Genomic DNA, 24,985 nt, shown 5'->3' on the forward strand with positions numbered 1-24,985 from the left:
TAGAACTGCTACCGATGAACCAAACAGCAGCAGTATATACCTACAAACAAACGTCTGTACTGTACCGTACAATGCGGAAATGGGTACAGACTAAAGATGCTTTTGGTAGCGGTTATAGACTTAGTAAGAAGGTGGCCAAACTCCATGAATGTAAGTATTTATGAAGAACGATAAATCAAAGACTAAAACGTAACAGCACCCTTTCCATCTTACACAATGCACACTCAAAGAGGGGAAAATTAAAGCAAACTTAGCAAAGAATTATCCTGCAATATAATTTTTCGAACGACATGGGAGCATGAAAAGACGAAAATGAAAACTATTTGTATGTGTGCTGACTTTTGTAAGTACGCCCATAGTGTGTACGCCTCTCGTCAACCTTCCACAATCGAGAAATTGGAAGTAATGGCCATCCTACCGCACCGGCATTAATTTCAAGCAAGCGGTCGTAAGGGGTAATACTTGAGGGGATCCACCTGTCCTGAAGTTTCTTTTTCGAAATAATCATCCATGCTTCCTTTGTAGTTTTTAGCGCTGTAAATACGTACGTTGCACAATCAGGCTTCGGACAAAAACCAAAGGAAATAAGGAAGTCAATAGACGTAATTCATGTACTAACTTCACAAAGCCCAGTGATTTCGCGATTTTACAAGCCTGCTCGCTGCGCACACCCGCTTTGCAGTGAAAAACGATCTCATCGTTTTTATCTGTCAGATTCTGAATTTCATATTTCTTTACGAAATCTTTAATAGGCATCCGAAGAGCTTCCGGGATATCGCTAACTGCAAATCAAAGCATATGGTACACACTTCCAAATAAAAAGCACGGTAAAAACGCATATAACAAGTAAATATACAGTAGTACAATGTCGGTGACAGTATGAACAAGCGCTGAACGATGGAAAGCAATGTATAATTTAAAATTTAAATTATTTCTTCAAAAATATGACGACAATGTAACCCTTACAATAAAACCAGTTCTACTGGTTAAACGAGAGCAGACATATTATAGTATGTCTGCTCTCGTTAAACCCTTACAGCAAAACCGTTGCAACATAAAAATATATTGTTTAAGTGATTAATTAGTGACTTTAGACTAACCGAGCCTAATTCTGATATGGTTTTACAGGAAACTACCCCAAATTACTTCATTTTCCCGAAATAACTTTAAACCCTTCAGCCTATACTTACGAGGAATATTGATGGAGCCTTTTATCCTTCCCTGCGGACCCCGTACTTCGTCGGGATTCCTGACGTCGATAATTACTCCTAGATTCCCTTTAATCATCATCTTGACGTAGTTGTAATCCACAATCTCGATTTGGTCCGTTGATGTCACATTGTATTTTTCATCATGGTTGAAAGTGGACTGGTATCCGCGCTCTGCGTGCGTGAAAAATGCCACAAATCAGAAGTTTATGTTCAATACATTTTCGCTTTAGCTATTATCTGAAAACATCTTCAGTAATCTGTAACCCGTGAGCAAATTCACGAGATATTTACGAGTAAGTTAAAATCCCGCTCATCGGCCATTGATCAGACCAAATAAACTGCACGTACTGCTGTATCTCGCAATGGGTTTGCCACTGACTGTGGCGGGAAAAATGCCACTTAAGGACAGTACATTTCGAGATGTAACCGTTGGAAAACTGGAATTACGATCACAGAGAACGGACGAAGAAATAAATCGGCAGTTGCGTAAAACCAATTCCTCTGCTTTGAGGCGACTCGCTGACTGCAGTAGGGACGTAGCAAAATGAAAAGGACGCAATACTCGAAAAGGCAACATATTTCGATAAGAATTCCTTTGCGTCAGTGTAAGTAAGAGTTCGGAGCTAATAAATTTTATAAGGAGTCTTCAAATATTTGTACCTCGTAAATCGTAATGCGTACAGTATCTGTAGCTCCTGCTCCAAAAACAGTTTTATATAAATTATAATTACTAATAATTGTATTATTAATTTTTTCTGGTCAGTCAACAAAACTGCAAAAGTGCAAATCAAGAAGGGTGCGAAATATTCATTTAGTTGTCAAAGGGTGTTCGCGTACTTGCCTAGCTTGGACTATTGCAACTATCCTGGCACGCGATTTACGTTGATTTTAGATGTCGTGGAATTTTCCGCAGAAAGGAAAACACAGCTGTTTTATGGTTTATCGTGCGTGTAAAAGTTTGGAAAAACCAGTTGTCTATTTCAGTTGGTCGTTTGTCCTGATCTGCATATCACTTGTGACTCCCAGATTTTGCAGATTATAGTTCTCTCTGTATCTTTAACTTGTGAATTTCCTTAAGTTAAAAAAATTAAATTTTGGAAACGTTCTTCTGAAATCGCACCAATGACTACTTCCATGCCTGTGCTGATGTTTCGCGTGGGACAGCGCTTATCCACCACGGTTCAGGTTACCAGCGTCCGCTTTGTGTCTGCAGGCGATCAACGAGCGCGTACTTCTCCTGGTCACTCAGCCAAGCTGCCTGGCAATGTCCACCGCGAGGAACGACCCGCTGTAAAGAGCCTTATGCAGGAAAAGCCAGAAAACGATAACAGGAGGGGGCCAGCTTTCAAGGGCGCCGAGGAAATCTTGCACGAGGCATACGAAGAAGGTGGTGTGAAGGATGGAGGCATGGAGAAACGTGCTGTTCATGCACAGCCTGTCACCGGTAATCAATCAACCGCGGAGAAGGATCCAGTTGGCAGACGCCGCTATTCCACGTTCATGGGCTCGATGAACATTTTTCCCGGGATCAGAGGTCGGAAATTCAGTACGGATGTTTGCAAGTGCAGAGAAGCAGCCCCTGTGACGGGCGCTAAAGGAGTTAAGCCAGACCATGATGTGGATTACGATGCCAAAACCAGCGGCGGCCAAAGGCCCAAAGTGAAGAGTCCTGTGGGGCAGGTTATTGGGAAAGAAGGTTTAGAGTCAACGGATGGCGGGAAGCATCAGGAATCCAGTGATGTTAAAGCCAATGTAAAAAACAAAGAAAAGCCTGGTTGGGGCAAAACTTCAAACATGTCGCCGACGTGTTGAAATCAGCAGTTGCTGCTGTTTGTAATAATTCTGATGTGAGCTAATGGTTGATTTAACGATCAGATAATATACCTATGCTGGCTGTGCGTGGGATATATGGGAGAGATGTATGCGTAGTCGTAGTCGTAATAAAGACATGGGTTGGTTTTCACTTCATTGCTTGAAAATATTATATATTATTTTGATTTGTGCTATGTATCTGCCCTTTAAGAGTGAATTTACTCGTATCCTGTGTGAGTTTTAATTCTTTAAGCAGCTTTAAATTGTTGACTGGAATATTTGACCATTGCGATAAAAAATTTCCCATCGCTATATAGATTTCGAGCTTTTATATCATGTAATTAATTTATTATTTCGTTTATGCTTTTTGGTTTGGTAATTACGTATACAACGTTTGCGTTAATTTTCCGTTTCCTTATTACCATTTTATTTTTTGTTGGGACGACTCAGGCAGTCCTACCAATCAATTCAATAAGTACTAGTACCTTGTACTATTATTAGGTGACCGTCGTCACGACTCACGAGTCACAACTTTCAAACGTATAGGTATAATTATATCGTATAGGTATTTTTAGGTATATTTAGGTATTTTGTAACGTGTAGACTGTTATGCTAGGGTAGTTTCTTGCCGACAGATCCGTTCATCGGTTCGTTCTTCGATCCTCATGGTTTTTGCAGTTTTTTACGCTTTTTTGTTTCATGTCCAGCTGTTTTGAAAATGCGGTGGTGGTACATTACAGTAAGTCGCCAAGAACCGAACAATTCACGTATTCAGTTTGTCCATGACCATATATCTCAAAATGGTTTTCCTAGAGTCGAATTTTTTTCTAACAGTTCCAAGTTTGCTTAATCGAAAATCAGTCACTATACTTCGGTTTCTATTGTAAATTTTAAATTTGCGTACAACGGACTTACTTACTTTTACCTTTAGTTAAAAGTTAATATATATCGGAGCAGACCAACCATTCGTCACTAGATGATTACAGCAAAGATCTCAAACGCGTCATTGAATCAAACGGGATCTCTGTCAGATTTGTGTCTATCTATTCTGCTAAAATGGGCCGCAAGAATCTCTTTGCGCGTGTTGGTTCATTTGCTCATGAATCGGATAAGATGTTTGCCCCTGAAAACTGGCCCCCTAACATTGGGGTGCGTGAGTGGATGTTTGCCCCCAAGGAGGGTCAGCAGTCTGTTTTTACTGTTTACATTTTCAATCATTTTAATTAGTTTCTACCAGCGTAAGCTTATTATTATGTGAACTGGCCATTGCCGAATTAAAAGATATATATCTATACGAAGTAACCATAATATTACTAAACTAAACTAAACAGTATTTAGTAATATTATGCTATAACGTATAGATGTAAGAGTATGCTGCCGGTGGTACCGGCATTTCAGACACCGGTGGGCGATTATGCTGTTGTGCCGTATTGGCGAGATTGTCTTTGAATACTGAAGTACTGCAGATCGGATTATTAAATTTTGAAACATTCAGACATTCTAAGCTGGTAATCTTTGCAGTTAATTATGTATACTTCTAAATCCATAAGTGAAAAAGAAGCAGTTTTTTTGCTTATGACTGCGAGTTAAAAACTTCTATTGAACGGTGTGTTGGCCGCAGGTCTTGTACTGTCAGAGACGTATTCGTCTACAATGTTTATGTGGGCAACCGGTACGGTGTTGGTGACGCGAACACACTTCACAATTAATATTTTCAGACTATCGGCTATCTGCCACCAAAATGCATGGTGCCGCATTACATCAGTAAACCGAGAATGTCCAGAATTATGTTTCTAAATGAGAAATTTCTTTCCTTTCTATGAAATTTTACGAAAGCATTTTGCGAGAGTTTTCACTTGATAATAATGTCTTTGGTCTGTAGTAATAGTGCTGTGTTCCTGAATCTGTTCTAACATTACTCATTACTGAGTTTCAAAACGAGATGTACAAATAGACCCAGTGGTGCGCTCTAGGTACTTGTTCACATTCAGCAGTTGGCCGCTTCTGAGTTTTGTTCGTAATACGTGGCACGTTTGCGTGCTCGCAGACGGATTGCTCCACAGTACGCGACGAGTTCCTTGGATTTTATGAGATTCTTGATATCGTTTCTGGTTGCAAATGATTTAAATCCGACGTGGGACGATGACTGGGAACACTGATGGCAGGCGCATGATTGCATCCAGCTTCAGCAAAGGCTAAAGTTCGCGCAGCCTTGGAATTGTTGCACTAACTGCTGGAGGATCTCCATTTTTTTGGCATTTCCATCTTGCTTTGATTCAACAGTCGTCATTTGTGAAGTTCGAGGTGGTTAAACAAATTTGGTTCTGCATTTGCCGCAGGAAGTGTGGAGCAGCAATCAAAATGGCAAATTTTCGTATTTCGAGGCAGTATCGTCTTCCCAAACTTTACGTCAAGATCGCACTCGTTGTTGCTATTGTGCTGCTGATTGGCATACTCCAGTCGCTTTTCAGATCTCAGGTTGCGGGGCCTTTTAATGGCAAGAGTATGGAAGAGGTAAATAAAGTTTATAGTTAAGATAAGTAAATAACTTTATGATGTCTTTATCCTTTTTAATTCTTTTACACTTTTACTGAAATTTGTTTTTTTATTTGTTCCGCTTTCATTTTTTCGAGATCCCTGCATTTAAGAATATTCAGTAACCACTGTAATTATTTCTGTTTTATGGACCCTAATTTGTAACGTTACAATATGATTGCAAAAAATTTAAGTATTTTTGGAAACTCAGGTTTGCATGCATATACGTCCTGTTTACAAGATTGCGGAATGTCGTATAATTGACGGAGATATTTTTCAACATTTTTTGTTATTTGTTTTTTATGCAAGTTTTGCATGCATTCATTGACTGTCTTGTGGATTTTTTGGCAGCGAGGACACGACCATAACGTGGAAACCGTGTTTAAAGATCAATTTCTGGGCAATTTTGAGTATGTGGAGAAAGAGAAACGCGAAGGCCCTGGAGAGTACGGTGCTCCTGTCCAGGTGGAGGGAGGAGTGAATTATGGGGATGAATGTGTCAAGGACTGGGGATTTAACCAGTGTGCGAGCGAGAAAATTTCCCTAGACCGAGCCATTCCGGACATTCGACCTCCAGAGTATGTGATCTTGATAAAATCATAAAATTCAGCACATATTTTAGGAGTGATTACAGTTGTTGACTGTTTTAACTTATGTTATGGGCCTCAATAATACTGAAATAATCAACAACGATTATTACGGATTATATGCATACAGTAAATTTCGAGTTTACGTACTCTAGGTAGTGCCGTAGTGTTGATATAGGCGATTGCAGATGGAGTACAAGATTGTTAATGTAACACCACCTAGAAAATTTTGCTAATCAAATCCTGCTTTGGTTAGATGCAAGTGGTGGCATTATCCGGAAGCGTTGCCCAAGGCATCGGTGGTTGTCGCTTTCCACAATGAAATGCCCTCGACGCTGCTGCGCACTGTGCATAGTGTTCTGAATCGCAGTCCACCTCAATTTTTGGAAGAAGTTTTGCTCGTTGATGATGCAAGCAATCGAGGTTAGCGAATTCCTGTTAGCTCATTCATCTTGTTTGAGGCATTCCTGTTGCACATCGCCGTTTATGGATGGAACGTAACTAAAAAATTCTGGTAGAGGTATTAAAGAAAGAACTGGAAGATACCATTGCGAAGTTTGATGGAAAAGTGCGTTTGGTCAGAAATGCAGAGCGTGAGGGCTTGATTCGAACCCGCACCATCGGAGCTAAAGAGGCTCGAGGGGAAGTGGTTATTTTTCTGGATGCGCATTGTGAAGTTGGATATAATTGGTTGCCACCACTACTCGCACCTATTGCAAAAGATCGGTACGTGTCTGCTAGTAGCTATCGGCATAATGCTTTGAAATTGTAGGTTCGCTTTACGCTTTGAAAAAATGTGGACTGGGATAGTTAGTTCCTAAACTTGATCATATAGTTAGTTAATGTATTGTACTTAATACATTTATATCTGTATATTATGTGCTCGTAATTTCCGCGATATAATTTTGGTTCCGATACTTAACCGTGCATTCAATGAGGACGTAATGTCCAAATAAGAGAACATGGTTGAAGTGCATGGTGATAACTTCTAAAGCAATTTTGACAACAGTCGGTATGGGCCTCTTTTATTATTCGGCGAGCAGCGTGGTGGATTTTAGCGAAACGACAGTATTAATTTTGTCGGGATGGTTTTCGGTGATTTGTGCTTCTCGACAAGTACAAATACGAGCACTAGTACTTATTATTAGGATATGAAATAGTATCATCTTTATGCGCTCTGTTGCAGCACGACAATGACTGTACCGATTATTGACGGCATCGATGCCGATACTTTCCGGATTGAATCTGTATACCAAGGCAAAAAAATGTTTGCGGGTATCTGGGAATGGGGAATGTTGTACAAGGAGATTGAAATCTCTGAAAGAGAAACCAGTCGGCACGAGCACTATAGCGAACCATACCGGTATGTGGACAACTTTGTATACTCGTAGGTCTAGTTTGTAGGATGTGCTCTTGTTTTCGATTATGTGACTCACTATAGGTCTCCCACACATGCTGGTGGCCTGTTTGCCATCCATCGTGGCTATTTTGAAGAGCTGGGATGGTATGACGAAGGTCTGGAAATCTGGGGTGGCGAGCAGTATGAGCTGTCCTTCAAAGTGTGGCAGTGCGGGGGCAGCTTGCTATGGGTGCCGTGTTCGCATATTGGTGAGTTAGCGGCATTGATTTTGCCTTGATGATTCACGAGGTGGCTGTTTCTTGGCCCGCATAACCTCGACGTTCTGGGCATTCATTGACTGACTGCTGAAAATCGTCGTATTGGTGATATACAGGTCACATTTACAAAAAACGATCGTCCATCCATCAGGATCCACTTCCGGAAAAACTACAGAAGAAAGGTCATTTAGTGCACTTGAATCACCGCAGAGTTGCTGAAACCTGGATGGATGAATATAAGGAATACGTTTATATAAGAGTACGGATTCCTCACACTGGCGGATATTTTGATATTTCTGTAGTAACATGCGTTCACCTTGTTTACAGGAACCGTTAATGCCTGACGTGGATTTTGGCGACATTAGCAAACAAAAAGCAGTGCGGGAGCGACTAAACTGCAAAAGCTTCAAATGGTTCATGGAGAACGTACGTTAGTAAACTGGTTATATAGTAAACCTCAAGTGGAGAGTGAAAGGTGACAGGTTGAAAACTTTTTGATGTTGTTCTACACAAAATAACGAAAAAGTTAACTCGAAAGGTTATAAACAGTCTCAATGAGAACTGCTGTAGGAATTCGCATGGTTTTACTGAACTACGTTGTACTGTGTGATAAGTAATGTTATATCTCCTTTTGCAGATTGCGTACGATGTTGTTAAAGATTTCCCTTTGCTTCCTGCCAATCGTTTCTTCGGCGAGGTAATTATGTATATCCGTGTAGTGGAGTTTCTGTCCCATCTGTTCCGAAATTTGAAGTATTTATGTTCGGTCACTTATTTGCTGCAGCTGCGCAGTGTGGGTGATAGCCCGAAATGCTTCGATACATTTGGACGCAATGTACCAACAAAACTGGGAGTATCCGGCTGCCACGGTTGGGGTGGAAACCAGTTCTTCCGTTTCAATGCCGAAGGACAGCTTGGTTTTGGTGAACGCTGTATAGATGCGGACCATACCAACCGAGTGGTCATGAAGGACTGCCCGAAAGGTCGTGTGGACGGTCCCTGGGATTTAGATGCAAATACACATCTTTTTAAGCACAAAACGAAAAACCTGTGCGCGGAAATGAACGATAAAAGTGAATTGTGGGTGAGAGACTGTGATTCGACAAAGAAGGAGCAGCTGTGGGAATTCAAGGAGATTCATCCTAAATGATCTGATATGTGGTGCTGCTTTCTGCCTTCTAATATGGGAAACTTTTAGTGTGGGTTTCTCGACCGCCATTTTGTGCCTACATTCCGGTGCCTTAAACAGGGTGGAAGGAGGTTTGCTCAAAGAGTTTTATGCGTCTGGGTTATGTCGGGCTGCTGTCTTACCAAACAGCGGAGGGGACGTTGAATATTCCATCCAGAGTCCATTTTGTTTCTGCGTTGTCGAATATGGTTGTGCTAGCCCTTGTTATGTTTACGAGGCCGCAATCGTATTCTCTCAAAAAATTGTTACTGTTATTATTATATTTGTGCTGCTTGTTTTAAAAAAATCAGCACTTGCTATAAGATCGTTGCAGTCGCTTAAGCTTATTGTAGGGTTCCCGTTGTCGTGTTGTTTTCATTGGCACAGACACTGCAGGTTATTGCAAATAGAACTTATTGCTATAAAACTTTTTCTGTAACCTTACGGTTACCGGTTCGTGCGCAGCCTTGCTCGATACGCGCGAAGTCCTGACTGCTGACAGTTTTGTTAGAAAATAAATTGAAGTTTAATACCGGTACATATCATGTTTGGAATAATTACTAATTGTCGCACCTACAGTAGAATGGCCGACAGCTGACAGCAATCGTCCTAAAATTGCTGACAAGACTCGAGTTTAACGACTGAACAACGCACACCTCCTCACAAAGGTGACTTGCAGATAATACTGCACAGTGCTTAGCCACTGAAAATTTATGTTTTTAAAAACTCATAGAGTTATGTGTTTGTTGTTTTAACATTATGAAATCGTCTGTTCCTGCGATGTAGAGTACAAGCAGTCTCGCTACTTACATAAATTATCATAAAAATAGAACGATGTAGACATAAATGGTCAGAACTCCATATACTCGTAGGTATCCAAAATCTCGCGCGGCTTTGTATTTGGTTACCTGTGGTCTTTAAGATGTCTGCCATGTGCGGCAGATCGTGTAGAGGACCAAAATGAGCTAGTCAGCCATCCGGTTCGAGTAGCTTTAGCAAAGGTCACAAAAGGTGTAACCGTATGCTTTCGAATCGGTGTAACCAACTACCTCATTTTGCGTTCCGGTTATTCTAGAACAAAATGGAACAATACGTATTTTCCGCGTTGCATTTTCCATCCCGAAAAGGTCAAGCGTACACTGTTATTGGTGAGAATACAGAGGAAAGAATTGGTGAAATATCTTGACAACTTTCTGGACGACTCCAAGAATCTAAATCACAACCTGTATTAAATTTGTGTTTGTATTATATTACGTACACATGATCGCACGGCCTATAGTTATACGGTAATTTGTTGTCAGATCACGTAACAAATATTATGTTTTGCTCATGTACATACTATACGAGTATTCGAGTAGGTACTGTATCTGTCTACGTATTTAAACTAATTTATATAAAAAGTATAATAAAAAAATTATAAATATATTTCTTTGTAGACCGAGATATAGAAACTTACGGTTACAGAGGCTATAATCACGTGCAGTACTAAACTGTGTGCATGCACCTTGAATAAAGCTAAATTATATCTGCTTATGATAATAAAGTTTTATGCATACTTGAAGTACGCCATGCTCTACTACGAGCAGGTAGCACTGATACTCTGATAGCAGGAATGGATGCCAGCACGGCAGCACCGGAAGCAGGGAGCGCACTCATACTTATCCTCATCATCTCATGTCCGCAAATGCAGTATCATAATCAAAACGATATAATGCACAATTGTTTACTAATAAGGGAGAATGGGGAACTAGAGCAGCGCAATTTCGGCACGTGTTGATGGAAATGCAAGATTTGAACATCTTGCAGTTCAGGGTAGGATGCAAGATAAGGGATTTCGCGGATGAACAGTACAAGTTTTGTAGACCATGCGGATCAGTAACGTATACGTATTGCATTATTGGCATACAGTCGTCATAGTTATTGCCACTGTCCACTGATATACAAGTACAGTAATTCCACCGCCGTCTCCTTAATGCGGGTGAAGAGTGGAAAACTTTAAAAATTTCGTTGGAAACAATCGAGTGAGTGCGTCATAATTTTGTTTATGCTTACTGGTTAGCTGAGATAAAAATTCTACTTGACTACAACACTGCATCTTCGTTGTTTGTTATCCGCGCGAGATTACTCTCGCGGTCGTGGACTTGTGATAAAGATAGAGGAATGAATCACACTGGTTTTTATGCAAGGTTCGGATTAGATCATCGCAGATTACTAATACCGGCACTCCTGCTGAAATTGTAGATCAACATGAAACTTTGCAGACAATCGGCATGACGTCACTATTATTACTAGTATTGTACATGCAATTAGGTGTACAAGTAGGGTAACTTTGTAAGTAGGTAGCCGAAAACGATTAATTACTGTATGTGATAACGAGTAATTATGTGCTCCATACAGAATAAATCACACAATAATTTTATGCATATAGCCTTCCACTTCCAGTAAGAATATGGATTAGTGACGTAGTTTAACAACATTAAAATAGGTACAAGTATATTTAAGGAAATTGTTTTTCCTATAAAGGGCACTCGCCTTTTGTGGGCACTGCATGACCGAAGCGTACGAGTATAGCCAGATTTCATCAGAAAACTATGCAGGCAGCAGCGCTAATGTTAGCGCAGTTTTATTAAAATTAAAATAGACGTCATAAAGTTCAGCAGATGCATAACAGAATTTCTATGATTGTTAAATCCACATGGTAAGTAACAAGAAAACAATTATTACGATTAAGTTAGCCCACCCATTTAAAATTTTATTAAGGGATTAGGTACAAGTTAACTGTATGTACGAGTACGGCTTTTAAAATTTTATGGTGTTAAAGCTCACTGCGTCTCCTTCAGCATAATTTGTGCTAAACGGCATTCCACAAAATTATAAATGGCTTTTTTTCGTTCCGAGGATGTTGCGGATGGTTTTCTTATGCAGCAGCCGCAGCAGAGTACTTAGTTGCTCTTGTAAGTCTTGTTCCATACATAAGTGAACTGCTGTCAAGATTGTTTTGTCTGTTTTGAAAATTGTTATCGTTTTTACATTTGTTACAAGTCGGATTGCCGATTGTGGATCTGCTTCCTGTTTAATGAAGCAATATTATTGATTAGGTATTGTCTTACACCTTTGACGGGAGCGTATACACAAACTTCTGTGCCTTTGACAGGAAACATTTCATCTTCCAGTATTCTCTGAATGCTCGCAAAGCCACAGTGATTGTCGATGGCGCAGTAGTTTTGCTAGACACGGAATAAGCCAGCTAATCGTATACCCTTTTATTCGTGGATTGATCTTGTTTCTTTGTCTTAACTATGGACCGCAGTACGATGCCTGTGGAAGGAACCCTTCCGAAAAAGATAAAAGGTGCCCCAGTCACTATTTGAATTTCGTCTAGTATAATAAGGTTGTCCTCTCGTCTTGCAATGCAGTCGCAAGACTCGCAACTTGTAGGCAGTGAGCGCTTCATGTTAAGCCTTTAGAATGGCTTCACTGCCACAATCTGTGTTAGGTGTTTTTAATAGAAATGCCTTCCGATACGATCAGGAGTGAGTTAAAAACAGCGTCTGTTCGCAACATTCTGTTTGGTGAGAGTCGTGGGACTTCTGTTCGTACTTCGTAGTAATAACCGCGTACCCTAGCAGTAGAGTAGAGCTACCACTGTTCGTTGAGCATGTTGCGAATTAAGCACAACCCAGTCAGACCAATGGTTCAATCGGGAGCTGTTTCGCAGTGGACAGCGAGCCGGAAGGCAGCAGTCAGAACGGCATCGAGGACAAGGTTGCATACGGCGAAGCGGATTCCTCCAGTGAGTATTACACTGCGCACATGTCCAGTGGTCCGGAAAGGAGCGAGTTGCCAGCGGAGCCAGCAGATCTCACCGGTGCCGTGGATGTGCGGGATGGGCCCGCGGACGAGGAGCCGTCGACTAGTGCTGGCAGCCGCGGCGAGCCCCTGCAGGCGCTGCTGGACTTCGTCGAGCCGCAGTATGTGGACGAACGCACCCAGCAGCAGATGCTGAGTATTGAGAATGAGGTACTGGCTGCAGTGAGTCATGGCAGAAGGAGGGTTTCCTCTGTTCGTAACGAAAGTGTGATTGGACAGATTAAGGAACACGTTCCCTTCGTCTCTGTGAAAGAGAGTTTGGACATCTTGGAGGAGGAATACTCTGACCCGGTTTATATTCAGAAAATCGCGGTAAGCAATTATTTCAACGGTACTTGCTTGTTTTAATACCGTTCTCAACTTGTTATGTAAATATTTACCATATCCAGAGTTAAGAAATTCAAGAATCGTACGTGCTGCAGTCAATCACGGTGTCACCTTTTGCATTTTTTAGTGTTATGGGTAATTTTTGTATTGGGTATGGCACATCGACACACAGTTAATTGTATAATTGTATAATTTTAATGACATTAAAATTGTTTTCTGCTGTTGTGGATCTTGATGTTTTGTCTGTTTTCGGTGGATATCTTATCTTAAGATTTATTTAGTTCTAAACACTCACTTCTACAACGAATACTACTTCTACATAATTATTTCTTGTGGTGTTCGAATTCTGTTTCCGGGCACAAGTTAAGTGTTGAGATTTCGACAAATGGTAAGTACTACTTGGTAATACGTTGTCTTACGTGACCTTGCGATGGCTCACAGTGGGCGATTGATACTGCACATTTTGGACTGAATGACTGAATTGATCGCTTTTTCAGAATCTGCAAATGAAGTACGAGTGGCTGCGTCGCACTCGTGGAGACGGGAACTGTTTTTATCGATGTTTGGGGTTTTCCTTGTTTGAAAATGTTATGCTGTCTGGCGATCAGGAAAAAGCTGAAAGGTTTCACTATGCAGCTTATCATGCCGGTGTAATACTATTATTACCATAATTTTCGTAACTGTTAGATTGAAAGCCTTAATGGTGGAATGCAAAGATCGGATACTCAAATTTAATTACCCGAAGTTGACCATGGAGGATGTAAGAAATATGAATTGCTTTATTTGTATGGTGTGGTTGTAACTGTCTCTTGGTTTTGTTTATAGTTTTTGGACAACGTGAGTGAACGCTGATTAATAAAATCTGGATTCTTATAATTATAATTTTTATGTCTGTTTCTCTCAGTTCAACGATCAGTTGACACGTCTGATGGAGACTCCGACAGAGGAGGAATTATTGGACATTTTCAATAATCAGGGATGTTCGGATTTTATTGTTGTGTGGCTTAGATTCCTTACCGTGTTGCAGCTACGCAGCGATCCGGAGTTTTACGGGAATTTTATCGAGAATCATGCCAACGTGGAAGATTTCTGTAGAGCCGAAGTTGAGGTGATGTTTCGCGAAAGCGACCACATTCACATCATTGCCGTAGCATCGTTGCTCAGTGTCAAAATACGCGTGGAATACATGGATCGTGGTGGAAGTTCCTCGGTGATTGCCCACGATTTTCCCGAAACCGAAGCTGAACCGGAAATATTCATGTTGTACCGGCCTGGTCATTATGATATTTTGTATAAAAAAGGAACATAAATGCGTTTTCATGGTTTTCTATACAGTTTGCCATAAAGATTTCTGTACTCACGTTTTGATTTTGAGCTTATTGGTAGCGTGTTTTGCACGATCTAACGACATCAGTGCTTTTACTAATGATTTTCAACTTTATTTTGAAATTACTTTGGGATTTACTGGTATTTATTCTTATAAACTGACTGGGGACAGTGGAGCTGATATAATGGCACGAATAAATTTGTTCGATCTCAGGAGAATCATCTGAATGGGATTGCCTTACTTACTTTTAGCTTTTAGAAGAACGTTGTGGCCGCGTGCAGGCATTATCGAGCTTTCGATATTTTACTAGGAGTACCGAGTACTGTACATGAAAAGCTGTAAATTGCAACTTGTACAACGAATCTATATAGCTACCCGAGTAGTTATTCTGATAACTTAGTTTGCAGCTTGCAGTATTCTTGCTAATTTATGATGGTACACTTAAGAAAGTTTTCAGTAAAAATTAATGATAATTCCTAGATTATGGCCTTCCTTAATATTATAATTGTTTTACTCCACTGTTATGGCGTTATCAAAGTAGTTGTGACCTCTGCAGCGATACACTGTTGTTTTATTCAGTACTCTCTTCACAAAAAATTTTACATTCAGTTCGAAAACAATCACTTGTCAAGCATCAATCGCAAGGGGCGGCCTGATCACAGAGAAAATTTGATCTAAATTTGCTCCCATTGGCGCTCTCCCCATGATCGATGCCGCATTTTCTCGTTGGATTTCGGTGCTGATCCGCTGGCGAAGATATTCTGCGGCTCGTTTTTCGCCGGTTTCTTGTCGATCTTCTGTCCAAGTTCCGTTATCGTGCGGGCAGCTGCTCGGCAAGTGATGCTGCTGCTCCCGCTCGTACGGATGTCGCAATAATGTGCGACATGGCCATGGTGTTGACGCAAGTATCGTCCCATACCAACATTCGTCCTCTTTGCCGTGGTGTCAAAGTAACACCGTCTCTGGTCGTTTACTGTCTGTTGGAAAGATACCTTGAGGTTCCAGTTCGCTTTCGAAACCGACAGATGCGAGGCTGCGCTTCACAATGGCATTCAGACATTTATGTGCAGGGATTCGTCCGCGGCTTTTCTTGCAGCTTAGGCCATGGTACCCTCGGGCATCCGCCCACTCACCGCAAACAAAACGGTGTGGGGTGATGACCGGTGGTCCAAGGCGTAACAAACCGCGATTCTTACCGCAGAGTCCGTAGATCGTAAGGTTGCCAAGTTAGACAACCGGAAGCGCTCCCAGCCATGACCCATTGTCTTTCGTGCTCATTCTTCTTTTGTTTTGCAGCTATTCATATTAAGTGAAGTTGTATTGTTACGGTGATTGTTATTGTAAGATTTGTCTACAACCATTTTGTACCGATCGGTCTACAGGAAGATAAGCTACGTCGGGCCCGGTCAGTGCTTGGATGGGTGACCGGGTGTTGCAATCCGTACGTATTGCAGGCCAGCACTCATTTGCTAAAACTGCAAAAAATATTAGTACAGTAATTTTTACCAAACGTAAATACGAGCAGAAGAAAGAGACTTTTGGAATTTTTTTAATAAATGAAGTCAACAAACAAAACGATGCAAATAAAATACACGTATTTAACAGTGTACTCTGTACTGTATACCCACCAAGGTGGGCAGTAGGGTATGTAAATCTAGCGATCCTCGTTTCGCCACTAGCCGAGTCAAAATCATGACTCAGTGACTTTCTTCGCGGTCCAAAAATGAGAAACCATTTGGTTTGCACTTTGCAAGTACAGTATTTCGCTGCCGGTCCTTCCCAAGTGTGGTATCAGAAACCACTGATTTCGCAGAATTAATTGTACTCGTGTGCTGACATTTACATCCGTTTTTTAAATATTACCTTGGGGATCGTTGTAATTTGTTATTACGGTGTCTGCTGCGACCTGCGAAGTGCGACTCCACATCGGCTGACATGGCGTCCATTCTTGCTGTTAATCCCAAAGCGGAGATTGCCAGAGCGTCGGAAGCGCTGGCCATCAACATCTCAGCAGCTATGGGTGTACAGGACTATGTCAAATCGAATCTCGGCCCAAAGGGCAGTTTGAAAATGTGAGCGGAATAGCGAGGCTCCTTCCCTCTGTGATTTGACTATTCTTTTGCTGTGCTGGGGTTCCGCTTTTACACTACAGTTTGCTTGCTTGAGCACTCGCACGACTTCTTGACATGTGCAGAAATTAAGGGTGGTCAAGTTATTTCATCTCGTTTTAGGCTGGTATCTGGTGCGGGAGATATAAAAATCACCAAAGATGGAAACGTTCTCATGCACGAATCAGTGAGTCTGCAGCGACCTTAACGAAGAAAATTTTATCACTTTAGAATCCCCGTTTGTATTCCTTCCAGCATGTTAAACATCCGACAGCCTCCCTGATTGCTAGGGCTTCCACGGCACAAGATGACATTACTGGAGATGGCACCACATCCATTGTTTTACTAATCGGAGAACTCCTTAAGCAATCGCAAGTTTATATTCTCAAGGTACTTACATTCTGTGCTTTTCCGCTGATCTTGCGTATGTCTGGTGAAAGGTTTTTCGGAATCGCCTATAAAGGTCGATCTTAAATAAAAACTAGGTAATTAATTGTAAACAAGAAAGGAATGGAATTTTGACAGTTGTCGATTTGTGATGACGACATTTAAGGCTTGCGATCGTTACTAGTCGCTCTGTAACAGCCAAATTGAGCCACCACTACATGTAATAGTACGAGTATAGTGAGAGATATAATTTTTAGATTGTTCTAGTAACTGTTCTGTACTGTTGTACAAATTTCTTATTGTTTAGGTTGATTTATTGTTGATTTTTGTTTGGTTATGTTAACAGTAAGTTACGTTTACAGGGACTACATCCTCGATTAATTACCGAAGGTTTCGAGTTGGCTCGAAATAAAGCCTTGGAATTGCTGGACAAATTAGCCCAGAAATCTACGGGCGATCGTGACCAATTGTTAGAAGTGGCTCGCACTTCACTGCGCACTAAAGGTACAGTACACGGGTCCACAAAGATTTCTCTCGTTATATCGGAATATTGAGTTGTATGTTTTATCAGTTGAAAGTGGTGTGGCCGATTTATTCACCAGCATCGTTACGGATGCGGTGCTGTTGATCAGGCGTCAGAATGAGCAGATCGATCTGCACATGGTGGAAATCATGGAGATGATCCATCGCACCCAGATGGATTCGGTTCTCGTGCGGGGATTGGTACTCGATCATGGAGCCCGCCATCCCGACATGCCGAAACGGGTGTCCAATGCTTACATCCTCACTTGTAACGTCTCTCTGGAGTACGAAAAAACGTAAGTTATATGCTTGTTTTGTGGGTTACATATTATTGTCTTTCCATTCAATAAGATGTTACGATATTGCTTATGTAAATGCTATTGAGTAGCGAAGTGAACTCCGGATTTTTCTACGCCTCCCCCGAACAACGCGAGAAAATGGTGACAGCGGAACGGCAGTTCATCATCAGTCGAGTGGAGAAAATCATCGCTTTGAAGAAGCAAATGTGCAAACCAGGCGAGGATAAGAATTTTGTTATTGTTAACCAGAAGGGCATTGATCCGTTGTCCTTGGATATGCTGGCCAAGGAAGGCATCATGGCTCTGCGTCGAGCGAAACGACGCAATATGGAGCGGTAAGTTCTTGGCAAGTGCTATGGGTTTTGGTAGTATTCGACGGCGCAAAGTATGCAAGTAGCAGCATCGTACCAAGTACAGGAAACAGAAATATGTATCGAAAACAGCGGCGATAAAAACTCTGGTTTTGCAGACTGACACTTGCATGCGGTGGGGTGGCCGTAAATTCTGTTGATGAGTTGACAGCAGATGCGTTGGGATTTGCTGGATCCGTTTATGAGTACCAATTGGTAAGAAATTACGAAATCTTGTTTGGTTTACGTATTGAAGAAACAGAATTACTACTGAAATTTTCCATAACTCGAATAAATTCCGGCGATGTGTTATTCTGTTATTCTGCTTGTGTTTAGGGCGAAGATAAGTTTACATTCATTGAGGAGTGCAAGAATCCTCAGTCGGTGACGATCGTAATCCGTGGACCAAACAAGCACAGCATTACTCAGGTCAAGGATGCAGTGCGTGATGGACTGAGAGCTGTACTTAATGCTGTCGAAGATGGTAATTCCCGTACTTCGCCCTGCTGGTGCGGCCTTTTCACCCTTCTTTTACCGTAAATATAGGATAGAAGCAGTACTTTTGATTATTTGATACATGTACATAAGAAATATCGATTATGCTAGAAATGTGAGTACATGTCTGATACGACAAAAATATCGGTGCAGGGAAATAATTGTCTGTTTTTGGAGTTTTTCATGTTCGAAGCATAGATATGGAATAAGTACAGTACTGTACGTTGACGCGTTTTCGGAGCACCGGCATATGAGTGACTGAATGGAGCAGGCTTATATTTCTGTTTTGCAGGCTCCGTTGTGCCTGGAGGAGGCGCATTTGAGTTTGCGCTGCGCGAAGAGCTCGTTAAGTTCGTAAGCGAGGGTTCGGTGAAAGGGAAAGCTAAATTCGGTGTGGAAGCATACGCAGAAGCCTTCCTTATTATTCCTCAGACGCTTGCCCAGAATGCCGGTTATGATGCGCAGGACGTAACAGTAAAACTGGAAGAAGAGTACAGGAAATCCAAAAAGCCGGTTGGTGTCGACTGTGACACCGGTATGTGTGTGTAAATTATAGTTCCGGATTGCTTGTGGGAATTTCATATTAGTGGTGGATGCGCTGACGTGAACGTTGGTGTTGTAGGTAACGTTATGTTTCCTGCCGATATGGGGATCTGGGATAACTACAGGGTTAAGAAACAGCAGATAAACACATGGTAAGCATTTGTTTTTGGTACTTCTGATGATTTTCCGTGGCTGAAACTTGTTGCGCATGTCTTTTACACATCTACTTCTGCGCACTTTCATTGACAAGTTGAGAGTAGTGACTACTGAGCATTGCACTAACATCTTGCTGTCTGGTATTTAGCTGCAAAATGTTTTCTTAATTATTGTGCTTTAACTGTTTTTGACTTTAGTAGTTTGTGTATGGGATATTTATTGTTAGTGTTGTACCAACTGATTGTTAATAACGTCGTAATCGGTTGTATAGTACGAATGGACTTTTAGTACCGTATGTAAATTAGTATGGTGTTCTTTGCAGCTCCCTTGTTGCTACTAATCTTTTGCTTGTGGACGAAATTATGCGTGCCGGATTGTCTTCTCTTAAAGGCGACGGGCAAGGATAATACGGCTGGATGGAATATATAGTTTGAGTGTTACTAATTGACTAATGTGCGTTTATCTCCATTTTTTTAAAAATTGTTGATACTGTAATGTTGACTTACATATTTTTTTCTGATTATCATGTGCGTTGGCTGTTATCTGCTTTGTAATAGCATTTGCTGGCTTAGTTTATAATTCAGGTTATTCATTAAAGTTGCCTTTTTGGAATTTAAAACAGTCTCTTTCAGATGTAGATTACTAAGGAGAGTTTACCACAGAAATAGGAGACAGTCCGTTTAATGGGTCTTCAACGTATGGTCGACACAGATTAGTAAAAACGCAGAGAGAGAGGAGAATCATGAAGACAGATCAACAATTCAAAAGGCATACTGGGGGCAAATATCTGCTCCATTGGCTTTCTTACATTATACAGCACTTCCTTCCTTCGCAGCAGATGAAAGTAGGAGTGAGAGATGGCGACGTTGTGCACCCTTCTACAAAGCGGGATACTGCGTACTGTGTGTTCACTGTCAAGATGAACGGTTGAACCTATAGTCCAAGCGAAGAAGAAAAGCGCGCCTGGCTATTAATTGTCCAATGCCCACAATCCTTACCATTAGTGATGACCTTTCCGCTCTACGCAAGTGCACGAACGCGAGGGTAACTGCCTATCAATATTATCCAGCATCAAGCAGCCTTATATGTGCAGCATCCTCCGAATGGACGTAACTGATCTTGCCAAGCGACTTCATAACAATGCTTTCGTCAGTTTCCAGATGTGAAAATGGCGGGTCGTGGGGATCAACTAGTGAGCACCCTAGTTTAAACACACTGTTTCGTGCACGCACCGTATCGGTTTATTTCTGTACGAGGCGAGGGGTGTCTGTTCACTAAATTCTTCATAGAATCGAATACGGAAGAGGTGGACAGTGCGGCAAATTTGCCCATTCTTATCGCGTTACTGCTCCTGTCACGCTCCGGTCCGTATATGGTTACAAGCCGAGCACGGATGAATATTGGCTGATGACTAAAAGAATCAAGTAATTCTAAGGATGTGTTGAATTCTAGTTGCTTACAAACTGTCAAAATATTGCGAAACCTGTACGTGTATTTAACAATAATTATTTTGACACGCTGTAGTGATTTTACATAAGTTAATCGAAACATATACTCTACATAAGTTGCAGTTTGCGCTGTCGGCTGATACTGCCATTTTATCATGAATTTTTTACTTTGCATTGTGCTTTAAGTACTGTTGAGTAGGAGCACAGATATTTCTACTGTTCTGGGTCAAGTTTTGTGTTAGAACAGTATGCATTTCTTATCGCGTCCATGGTAACAAGCTTATGGCTGACCACTGGACCCAGCCAAATGATTTTGGCAAAAGGTTAACCATCTCAGATCCACCGCTGCGCTGCGAGAATTCTTATGCACTTTAAAGTAGCAAAATTGGTGAAGCAGAAGCCGAGATCCTTTGCCTCAAAGGAGAGGGGCCGAAGTTCTGGCACAGATGATTAGTTATATGAATACAAGCCCAGCACGGATGAATATTGGCCGATGACTATTAAAAAATAAGTCATTCCAAGGATGTGTTGATTTGCGGTCGCTTACAGACTGTCATAAGATTAATAAACCCGTACGTATGTTTAGTAATATTATTATGACTGACTGTTTACTTGTACATACAGTACATAACTTGCAATGATGACTGACGTGTTAAGTTACATGAATTTTTTACTTTGTACTGTACTCGTACTTATTGTTAAGTACCAGCTCAGATATTTCTACTGTTCTGGGTCAAGTTGTGTTAGAACAGTGTGCATTTCTTATCGCGTCCATGGTAACAAGCTTATGATTGACCACTGGACCTAGACAAATGATTTTGGCAAAAAGTCAACAATCTTGGATCCACCGCTACACCTAGAGAATTTGGATGCACTTTAAAGCAACAAAATTGGTGAATTAGAAGCCGAGATCCTTTGCCTCAAAGGACAGGGGCCGAAGTCCTGGCACATCAGTATTCATATAATTCATATAATTATATGAATACTAATCATCTGTGCCAGGACTTCGGCCCCTCTCCTTTGAGGCAAAGGATCTCGGCTTCTACTTCACCAATTTTGCTACTTTAAAGTGCATAAGAATTCTTGCAGCGCAGCGGTGGATCTAAGATGGTTAACCTTTTGCCAAAATCATTTGGCTGGGTCCAGAGGTCAGCCATAAGCTTGTTACCATGGACGCGATAAGAAATGCATACTGTTCTAACACAAAACTTGACCCAGAACAGTAGACATATCTGTGCTCCTACTCAACAATACTTAAAGGCTAAAGCACACTGCAAAGTAAAAAATTCATGATAAAATGGCAGTATCAGCCGACAGCGCAAACTGCAACTTATGTAGAGTATATGTTTCGATTAACTTATGTAAAATCACTACAGCGTGTCAAAATAACTATTGCTAAATACACGTACAGGTTTCGCAATTTTTTGGCAGTTTGTAAGCAACTAGAATTCAACACATCCTTGGAATTACTTAATTCTTTTAGTCATCAGCCAATATTCATCCGTGCTCGGCTTGTATTCATATAATTAGGACGTAAGTAATTCGTTTACAGCGCGAGGTTATATACGTATGATTGGAATCCCCTGGGGATTCCAATCATCCCCTGGGGATTATCCCCATAAGCGTGGATTTCGGCTCGTATGTGTTATAAAGTATTCAGCAACTTGCCTGTTAACGCGTTCCATAGCGTTGTTCTGTAAAATATAATACCATGTTGAGTCGTTCTTGGGATTTTTTATTCAATTCAAAAGCTTGGTTAAGAGTTTTTTCAATTTTTCCTTCCCTAGGTAGAGAAAAAAACGTTTCATGCGTGCCATGTTCTGGTTCTGTATAGTATTAGTGTAACTAAGATTCAGTTGGAACTGCGAACTATGGTAAAGGGCACCAAGAGCGCCTGAAAGATCTTAAGCTTCATTTCTTTGAATTTTAAAACAAGGGACTTTACATGTAACATGCTGTACCAGGACTAGTAACAAATTCAAATTTCTGGCCGAATAAGACGGAAATAACCATTTGTGCATTAAAAAATCTTAAATCATCGTCGATCAGCCTAAATATTAATACACAGACAGTATACATATACTTATAAAAGCATCACTCCAACAGCAAACATGAATTGTTCTTTTAAACGGTGGGGCTATTATGAAAGTTTATGTGGCACGAAATTATTAATGTATCCAGTCTCGCTCTGAGACCGTATTGCGTTGTCAAACCAAAAAATATTCCACCGTCGTTCATAGCGCTTAGTTCGTCTAGTCATTTATGCAGTAGACCTCCTTTCGCTTCAGCAGTTGAAGAGTCACAACGCCGAAAGCATACGAATAGCGCATGATCACACTGCTACAGAACGCCAGCCTTTTCGACACCTCCCGGAGAATTTCGTTAGTAACATCCAGGTCACCTGGTGGTGGATCTTCCGTGTATCCCGGAGTGAACTCCTTGCGGAGTATCTTCAACAAGTCCCGCGCCGTTTTGCGGCTCCTTTCAGCGACGCTGGCACTGTACATGGATGTGGCAATGAACGGCCAGCCGACCACATGGAACTCCCGCCCGGCCAGATCCACTTCCGGTGACCTTAGCCATCCGGTAAGGAACGCCACCCATGCATCCATAAACAGAAGGTCCAGATAAAACCGGGACACCAGAAATATGAAATCCATGAGCCCACCGGCTGAGGAGCACAACATACTGCGCAGTTCCATGTGAGATGCCAAACGACTGCAGTCGTCCCAGACGCGTCGCAAGGCAGACTCTTGGTCGGTACTGAGCAGGGTGGCTGCCAGCCAGGATCCGCACTGCATTGTTCGAAGGAGATTCCAGCTCAGCATGCAACAGACGAAGTCGCTTATCGTCAGGAGAAAGCATCCATTCAGCACTAATGCAATGCACACACGGAAACTTTTCGGATGCCGGGACTGAAAACGCGCAGCTCACGGTAATGATAGCATCATGATCATGTACATGTCATGTAAGTGTTTAATTGTATAACTGTTTTCAGTGGAAAAGTAATGGAATGTTATAATGCAGAAGTACGTAGATTAATTTAGAGTATGTAAACAGGTGGACAGATATAACTTCTACTCGTAGGCTGTTGACTAACGAACAGCGGTATGCCAATGATTAATGAATTTAATAACAGCGGCAAAAGAGTACGCATGTGTTTTGCATCTGCAATAAATATGTGAAGCTGACCAAAATATACGCAAACGAATTTATTTCGCACAGGGGGCATACAAATAACAAAGTAAATCGTTTACATGCGGCCAAAAAGATGTTCATTAGTCAACGGTTAAAAAAATATTTGTAACTAATTCTTCCATGCCAGGAAATTTATTAATTATTAGAGTACTGTTATTTGGATGGCACCACCGTCAAATTCACTTACTTGTTCATTGTCAATGATCAGCATGCACCGGTAATATCCAAGAATTGCCACCGAAATTAAAACACTGCGAACACCACAGAAGAAAATAGAATTCCTGATTTGGTTAGCGCAAGACTGGAGGAGTCGTCGCTTCTCAACAGCCAGTTTGACTTTTTGACTGAAATCGTCTGCCAGTGTTGTGAGGTTGCATGAGCGACTCCGACGAAGGCGAACAGCTCCCACGTCCATCGCAGTCTTTTCTATAAAGAAATCATCCCTGGAACTCGTTGTCAGAACAGACATATTGGCCCTTGTGTTCGCTCAAAAATCATTGGCAAGTCGCGAGTTCAGCTTTTCGAAGCAACGCGCGAAAGCTGAAATTGTTGGTCAGAGTAGAGCAGCAACAGCCAACACAACGACTTTCAGTCGCAAACAGTTCCGCAAACCATTTACCGTAACTGGAAATCGCAAAGCAGCCGTTTATAAACGGCTGCACCGGGTGGATTGATTAATGTATGTACATGCATTCAGCTATTAGAGTAGCGGCACACCTTTATTGCAAAAGCATACTTCTATCTATAAACCTTGTACGGTATAACTATCTGTAGATGAGATAAACGGAAGCAAACGACGCTTTTACCAATTACCAGTTGCGTTTTTGTTGTAGTTCGACATTAAGTTAAGAAAAAATAATATGAGGAAACATATGGGAAATAATCGATAATCATACGCGAATGTGGCAAACCAGTTCCATAAACCTGAATGCCTGCAGCGGAAATAATCCACAGATATGAATACCCCACGCTCCGCAATGAATGGAATATTTATTTTTATCCCGTATGGACAGCTTCAGAACAGC

The 24,985-nt window shown here is 41.4% G+C and overlaps 6 protein-coding genes across 13 annotated transcripts; 4 read left to right on the plus strand and 2 right to left on the minus strand.

The window, feature by feature from the left end:
• Positions 1–141: 141 nt before the first annotated feature.
• On the minus strand, positions 142–1,999 carry LOC129581426 (thiosulfate sulfurtransferase/rhodanese-like domain-containing protein 3). Of its 2 annotated transcripts, none has more exons than XM_055472485.1 (4): positions 1,872–1,999; positions 1,191–1,382; positions 620–782; positions 142–534 (listed from the first exon to the last, which is right to left on the minus strand). In XM_055472485.1, the coding sequence occupies exons 2-4, from the start codon at positions 1,288–1,290 to the stop codon at positions 435–437; spliced, it is 363 nt and encodes a 120-aa protein (XP_055328460.1). In that variant the 5' UTR covers positions 1,291–1,382; positions 1,872–1,999; the 3' UTR covers positions 142–434. The 2 variants fall into 2 exon arrangements, with proteins under 2 accessions (XP_055328460.1, XP_055328459.1); XM_055472484.1 differs by having other exon boundaries at positions 1,560–1,961.
• A 176-nt stretch (positions 2,000–2,175) lies between these two features.
• On the plus strand, positions 2,176–3,335 carry LOC129581425 (uncharacterized). The gene has a single exon (XM_055472483.1). It carries the CDS (start codon positions 2,334–2,336, stop codon positions 3,021–3,023), a length of 690 nt encoding a protein of 229 aa, XP_055328458.1. The 5' UTR covers positions 2,176–2,333; the 3' UTR covers positions 3,024–3,335.
• A 1,389-nt stretch (positions 3,336–4,724) lies between these two features.
• On the plus strand, positions 4,725–9,453 carry LOC129581421 (N-acetylgalactosaminyltransferase 7-like). The gene is made up of 10 exons (XM_055472479.1): positions 4,725–5,537; positions 5,910–6,136; positions 6,402–6,568; positions 6,664–6,871; positions 7,332–7,508; positions 7,587–7,753; positions 7,879–8,021; positions 8,090–8,188; positions 8,400–8,459; positions 8,547–9,453. The coding sequence occupies exons 1-10, from the start codon at positions 5,385–5,387 to the stop codon at positions 8,910–8,912; spliced, it is 1,767 nt and encodes a 588-aa protein (XP_055328454.1). The 5' UTR covers positions 4,725–5,384; the 3' UTR covers positions 8,913–9,453.
• A 1,983-nt stretch (positions 9,454–11,436) lies between these two features.
• LOC129581034 (ubiquitin thioesterase OTUB1-like) lies at positions 11,437–14,666 on the plus strand. Of its 7 annotated transcripts, none has more exons than XM_055471872.1 (8): positions 11,437–11,628; positions 12,029–12,281; positions 12,649–12,950; positions 13,020–13,112; positions 13,625–13,749; positions 13,815–13,887; positions 13,953–13,964; positions 14,032–14,666. In XM_055471872.1, the coding sequence occupies exons 2-8, from the start codon at positions 12,230–12,232 to the stop codon at positions 14,434–14,436; spliced, it is 1,062 nt and encodes a 353-aa protein (XP_055327847.1). In that variant the 5' UTR covers positions 11,437–11,628; positions 12,029–12,229; the 3' UTR covers positions 14,437–14,666. The 7 variants fall into 7 exon arrangements, with proteins under 7 accessions (XP_055327847.1, XP_055327848.1, XP_055327850.1 ...); XM_055471873.1 differs by having other exon boundaries at positions 12,085–12,281; XM_055471875.1 differs by lacking the exon at positions 11,437–11,628 and adding an exon at positions 11,674–12,028 and having other exon boundaries at positions 12,241–12,281.
• A 1,497-nt stretch (positions 14,667–16,163) lies between these two features.
• LOC129580933 (T-complex protein 1 subunit zeta-like) lies at positions 16,164–19,933 on the plus strand. Its single transcript, XM_055471701.1, has 11 exons — positions 16,164–16,526; positions 16,686–16,749; positions 16,818–16,952; positions 17,312–17,453; positions 17,521–17,767; positions 17,860–18,105; positions 18,240–18,336; positions 18,457–18,604; positions 18,908–19,150; positions 19,238–19,310; positions 19,637–19,933. The coding sequence occupies exons 1-11, from the start codon at positions 16,390–16,392 to the stop codon at positions 19,719–19,721; spliced, it is 1,617 nt and encodes a 538-aa protein (XP_055327676.1). The 5' UTR covers positions 16,164–16,389; the 3' UTR covers positions 19,722–19,933.
• A 2,724-nt stretch (positions 19,934–22,657) lies between these two features.
• LOC129581227 (uncharacterized) lies at positions 22,658–24,800 on the minus strand. Its single transcript, XM_055472189.1, has 2 exons — positions 24,148–24,800; positions 22,658–23,677 (listed from the first exon to the last, which is right to left on the minus strand). Exons 1-2 carry the CDS (start codon positions 24,427–24,429, stop codon positions 23,015–23,017), a joined length of 945 nt encoding a protein of 314 aa, XP_055328164.1. The 5' UTR covers positions 24,430–24,800; the 3' UTR covers positions 22,658–23,014.
• Between the last annotated feature and the right edge of the window lie 185 nt (positions 24,801–24,985).

The sequence above is a fragment of the Paramacrobiotus metropolitanus genome, unplaced genomic scaffold (assembly GCF_019649055.1).
Source record: "Paramacrobiotus metropolitanus isolate TYO unplaced genomic scaffold, Prichtersi_v1.0 Parri_scaffold0000005, whole genome shotgun sequence".
NCBI lineage: Eukaryota > Metazoa > Tardigrada > Eutardigrada > Parachela > Macrobiotidae > Paramacrobiotus > Paramacrobiotus metropolitanus.

Bases quoted from the DNA above. Each gene is read 5' to 3' on its own strand.
- LOC129580933 (XM_055471701.1), top strand. From the start codon at position 16,390: ATGGCGTCCATTCTTGCTGTTAATCCCAAAGCGGAGATTGCCAGAGCG. The intron at 17,454-17,520 runs GTACAGTACACG...ATGTTTTATCAG, and splicing joins CACTTCACTGCGCACTAAAG to TTGAAAGTGGTGTGGCCGAT. The intron at 17,768-17,859 runs GTAAGTTATATG...GCTATTGAGTAG, and splicing joins TCTCTGGAGTACGAAAAAAC to CGAAGTGAACTCCGGATTTT.
- LOC129581034 (XM_055471872.1), top strand. From the start codon at position 12,230: ATGGACCGCAGTACGATGCCTGTGGAAGGAACCCTTCCGAAAAAGATA. The intron at 12,282-12,648 runs GTGCCCCAGTCA...GCTGTTTCGCAG, and splicing joins CCTTCCGAAAAAGATAAAAG to TGGACAGCGAGCCGGAAGGC. The intron at 13,113-13,624 runs GTAAGCAATTAT...TCGCTTTTTCAG, and splicing joins TTTATATTCAGAAAATCGCG to AATCTGCAAATGAAGTACGA.
- LOC129581426 (XM_055472484.1), bottom strand. From the start codon at position 1,788: ATGTTGCCTTTTCGAGTATTGCGTCCTTTTCATTTTGCTACGTCCCTA. The intron at 1,383-1,559 runs GTACGTGCAGTT...TCACGCACGCAG, and splicing joins ACCCATTGCGAGATACAGCA to AGCGCGGATACCAGTCCACT. The intron at 535-619 runs GTTAGTACATGA...ACGTATTTACAG, and splicing joins AAATCACTGGGCTTTGTGAA to CGCTAAAAACTACAAAGGAA.
- LOC129581227 (XM_055472189.1), bottom strand. From the start codon at position 24,429: ATGTCTGTTCTGACAACGAGTTCCAGGGATGATTTCTTTATAGAAAAG. The intron at 23,678-24,147 runs GTAAGTGAATTT...GCGCGTTTTCAG, and splicing joins TGATCATTGACAATGAACAA to TCCCGGCATCCGAAAAGTTT.
- LOC129581425 (XM_055472483.1), top strand. From the start codon at position 2,334: ATGACTACTTCCATGCCTGTGCTGATGTTTCGCGTGGGACAGCGCTTA.
- LOC129581421 (XM_055472479.1), top strand. From the start codon at position 5,385: ATGGCAAATTTTCGTATTTCGAGGCAGTATCGTCTTCCCAAACTTTAC. The intron at 6,137-6,401 runs GTATGTGATCTT...TGCTTTGGTTAG, and splicing joins CCGGACATTCGACCTCCAGA to ATGCAAGTGGTGGCATTATC. The intron at 6,569-6,663 runs GTTAGCGAATTC...AAATTCTGGTAG, and splicing joins TGATGATGCAAGCAATCGAG to AGGTATTAAAGAAAGAACTG.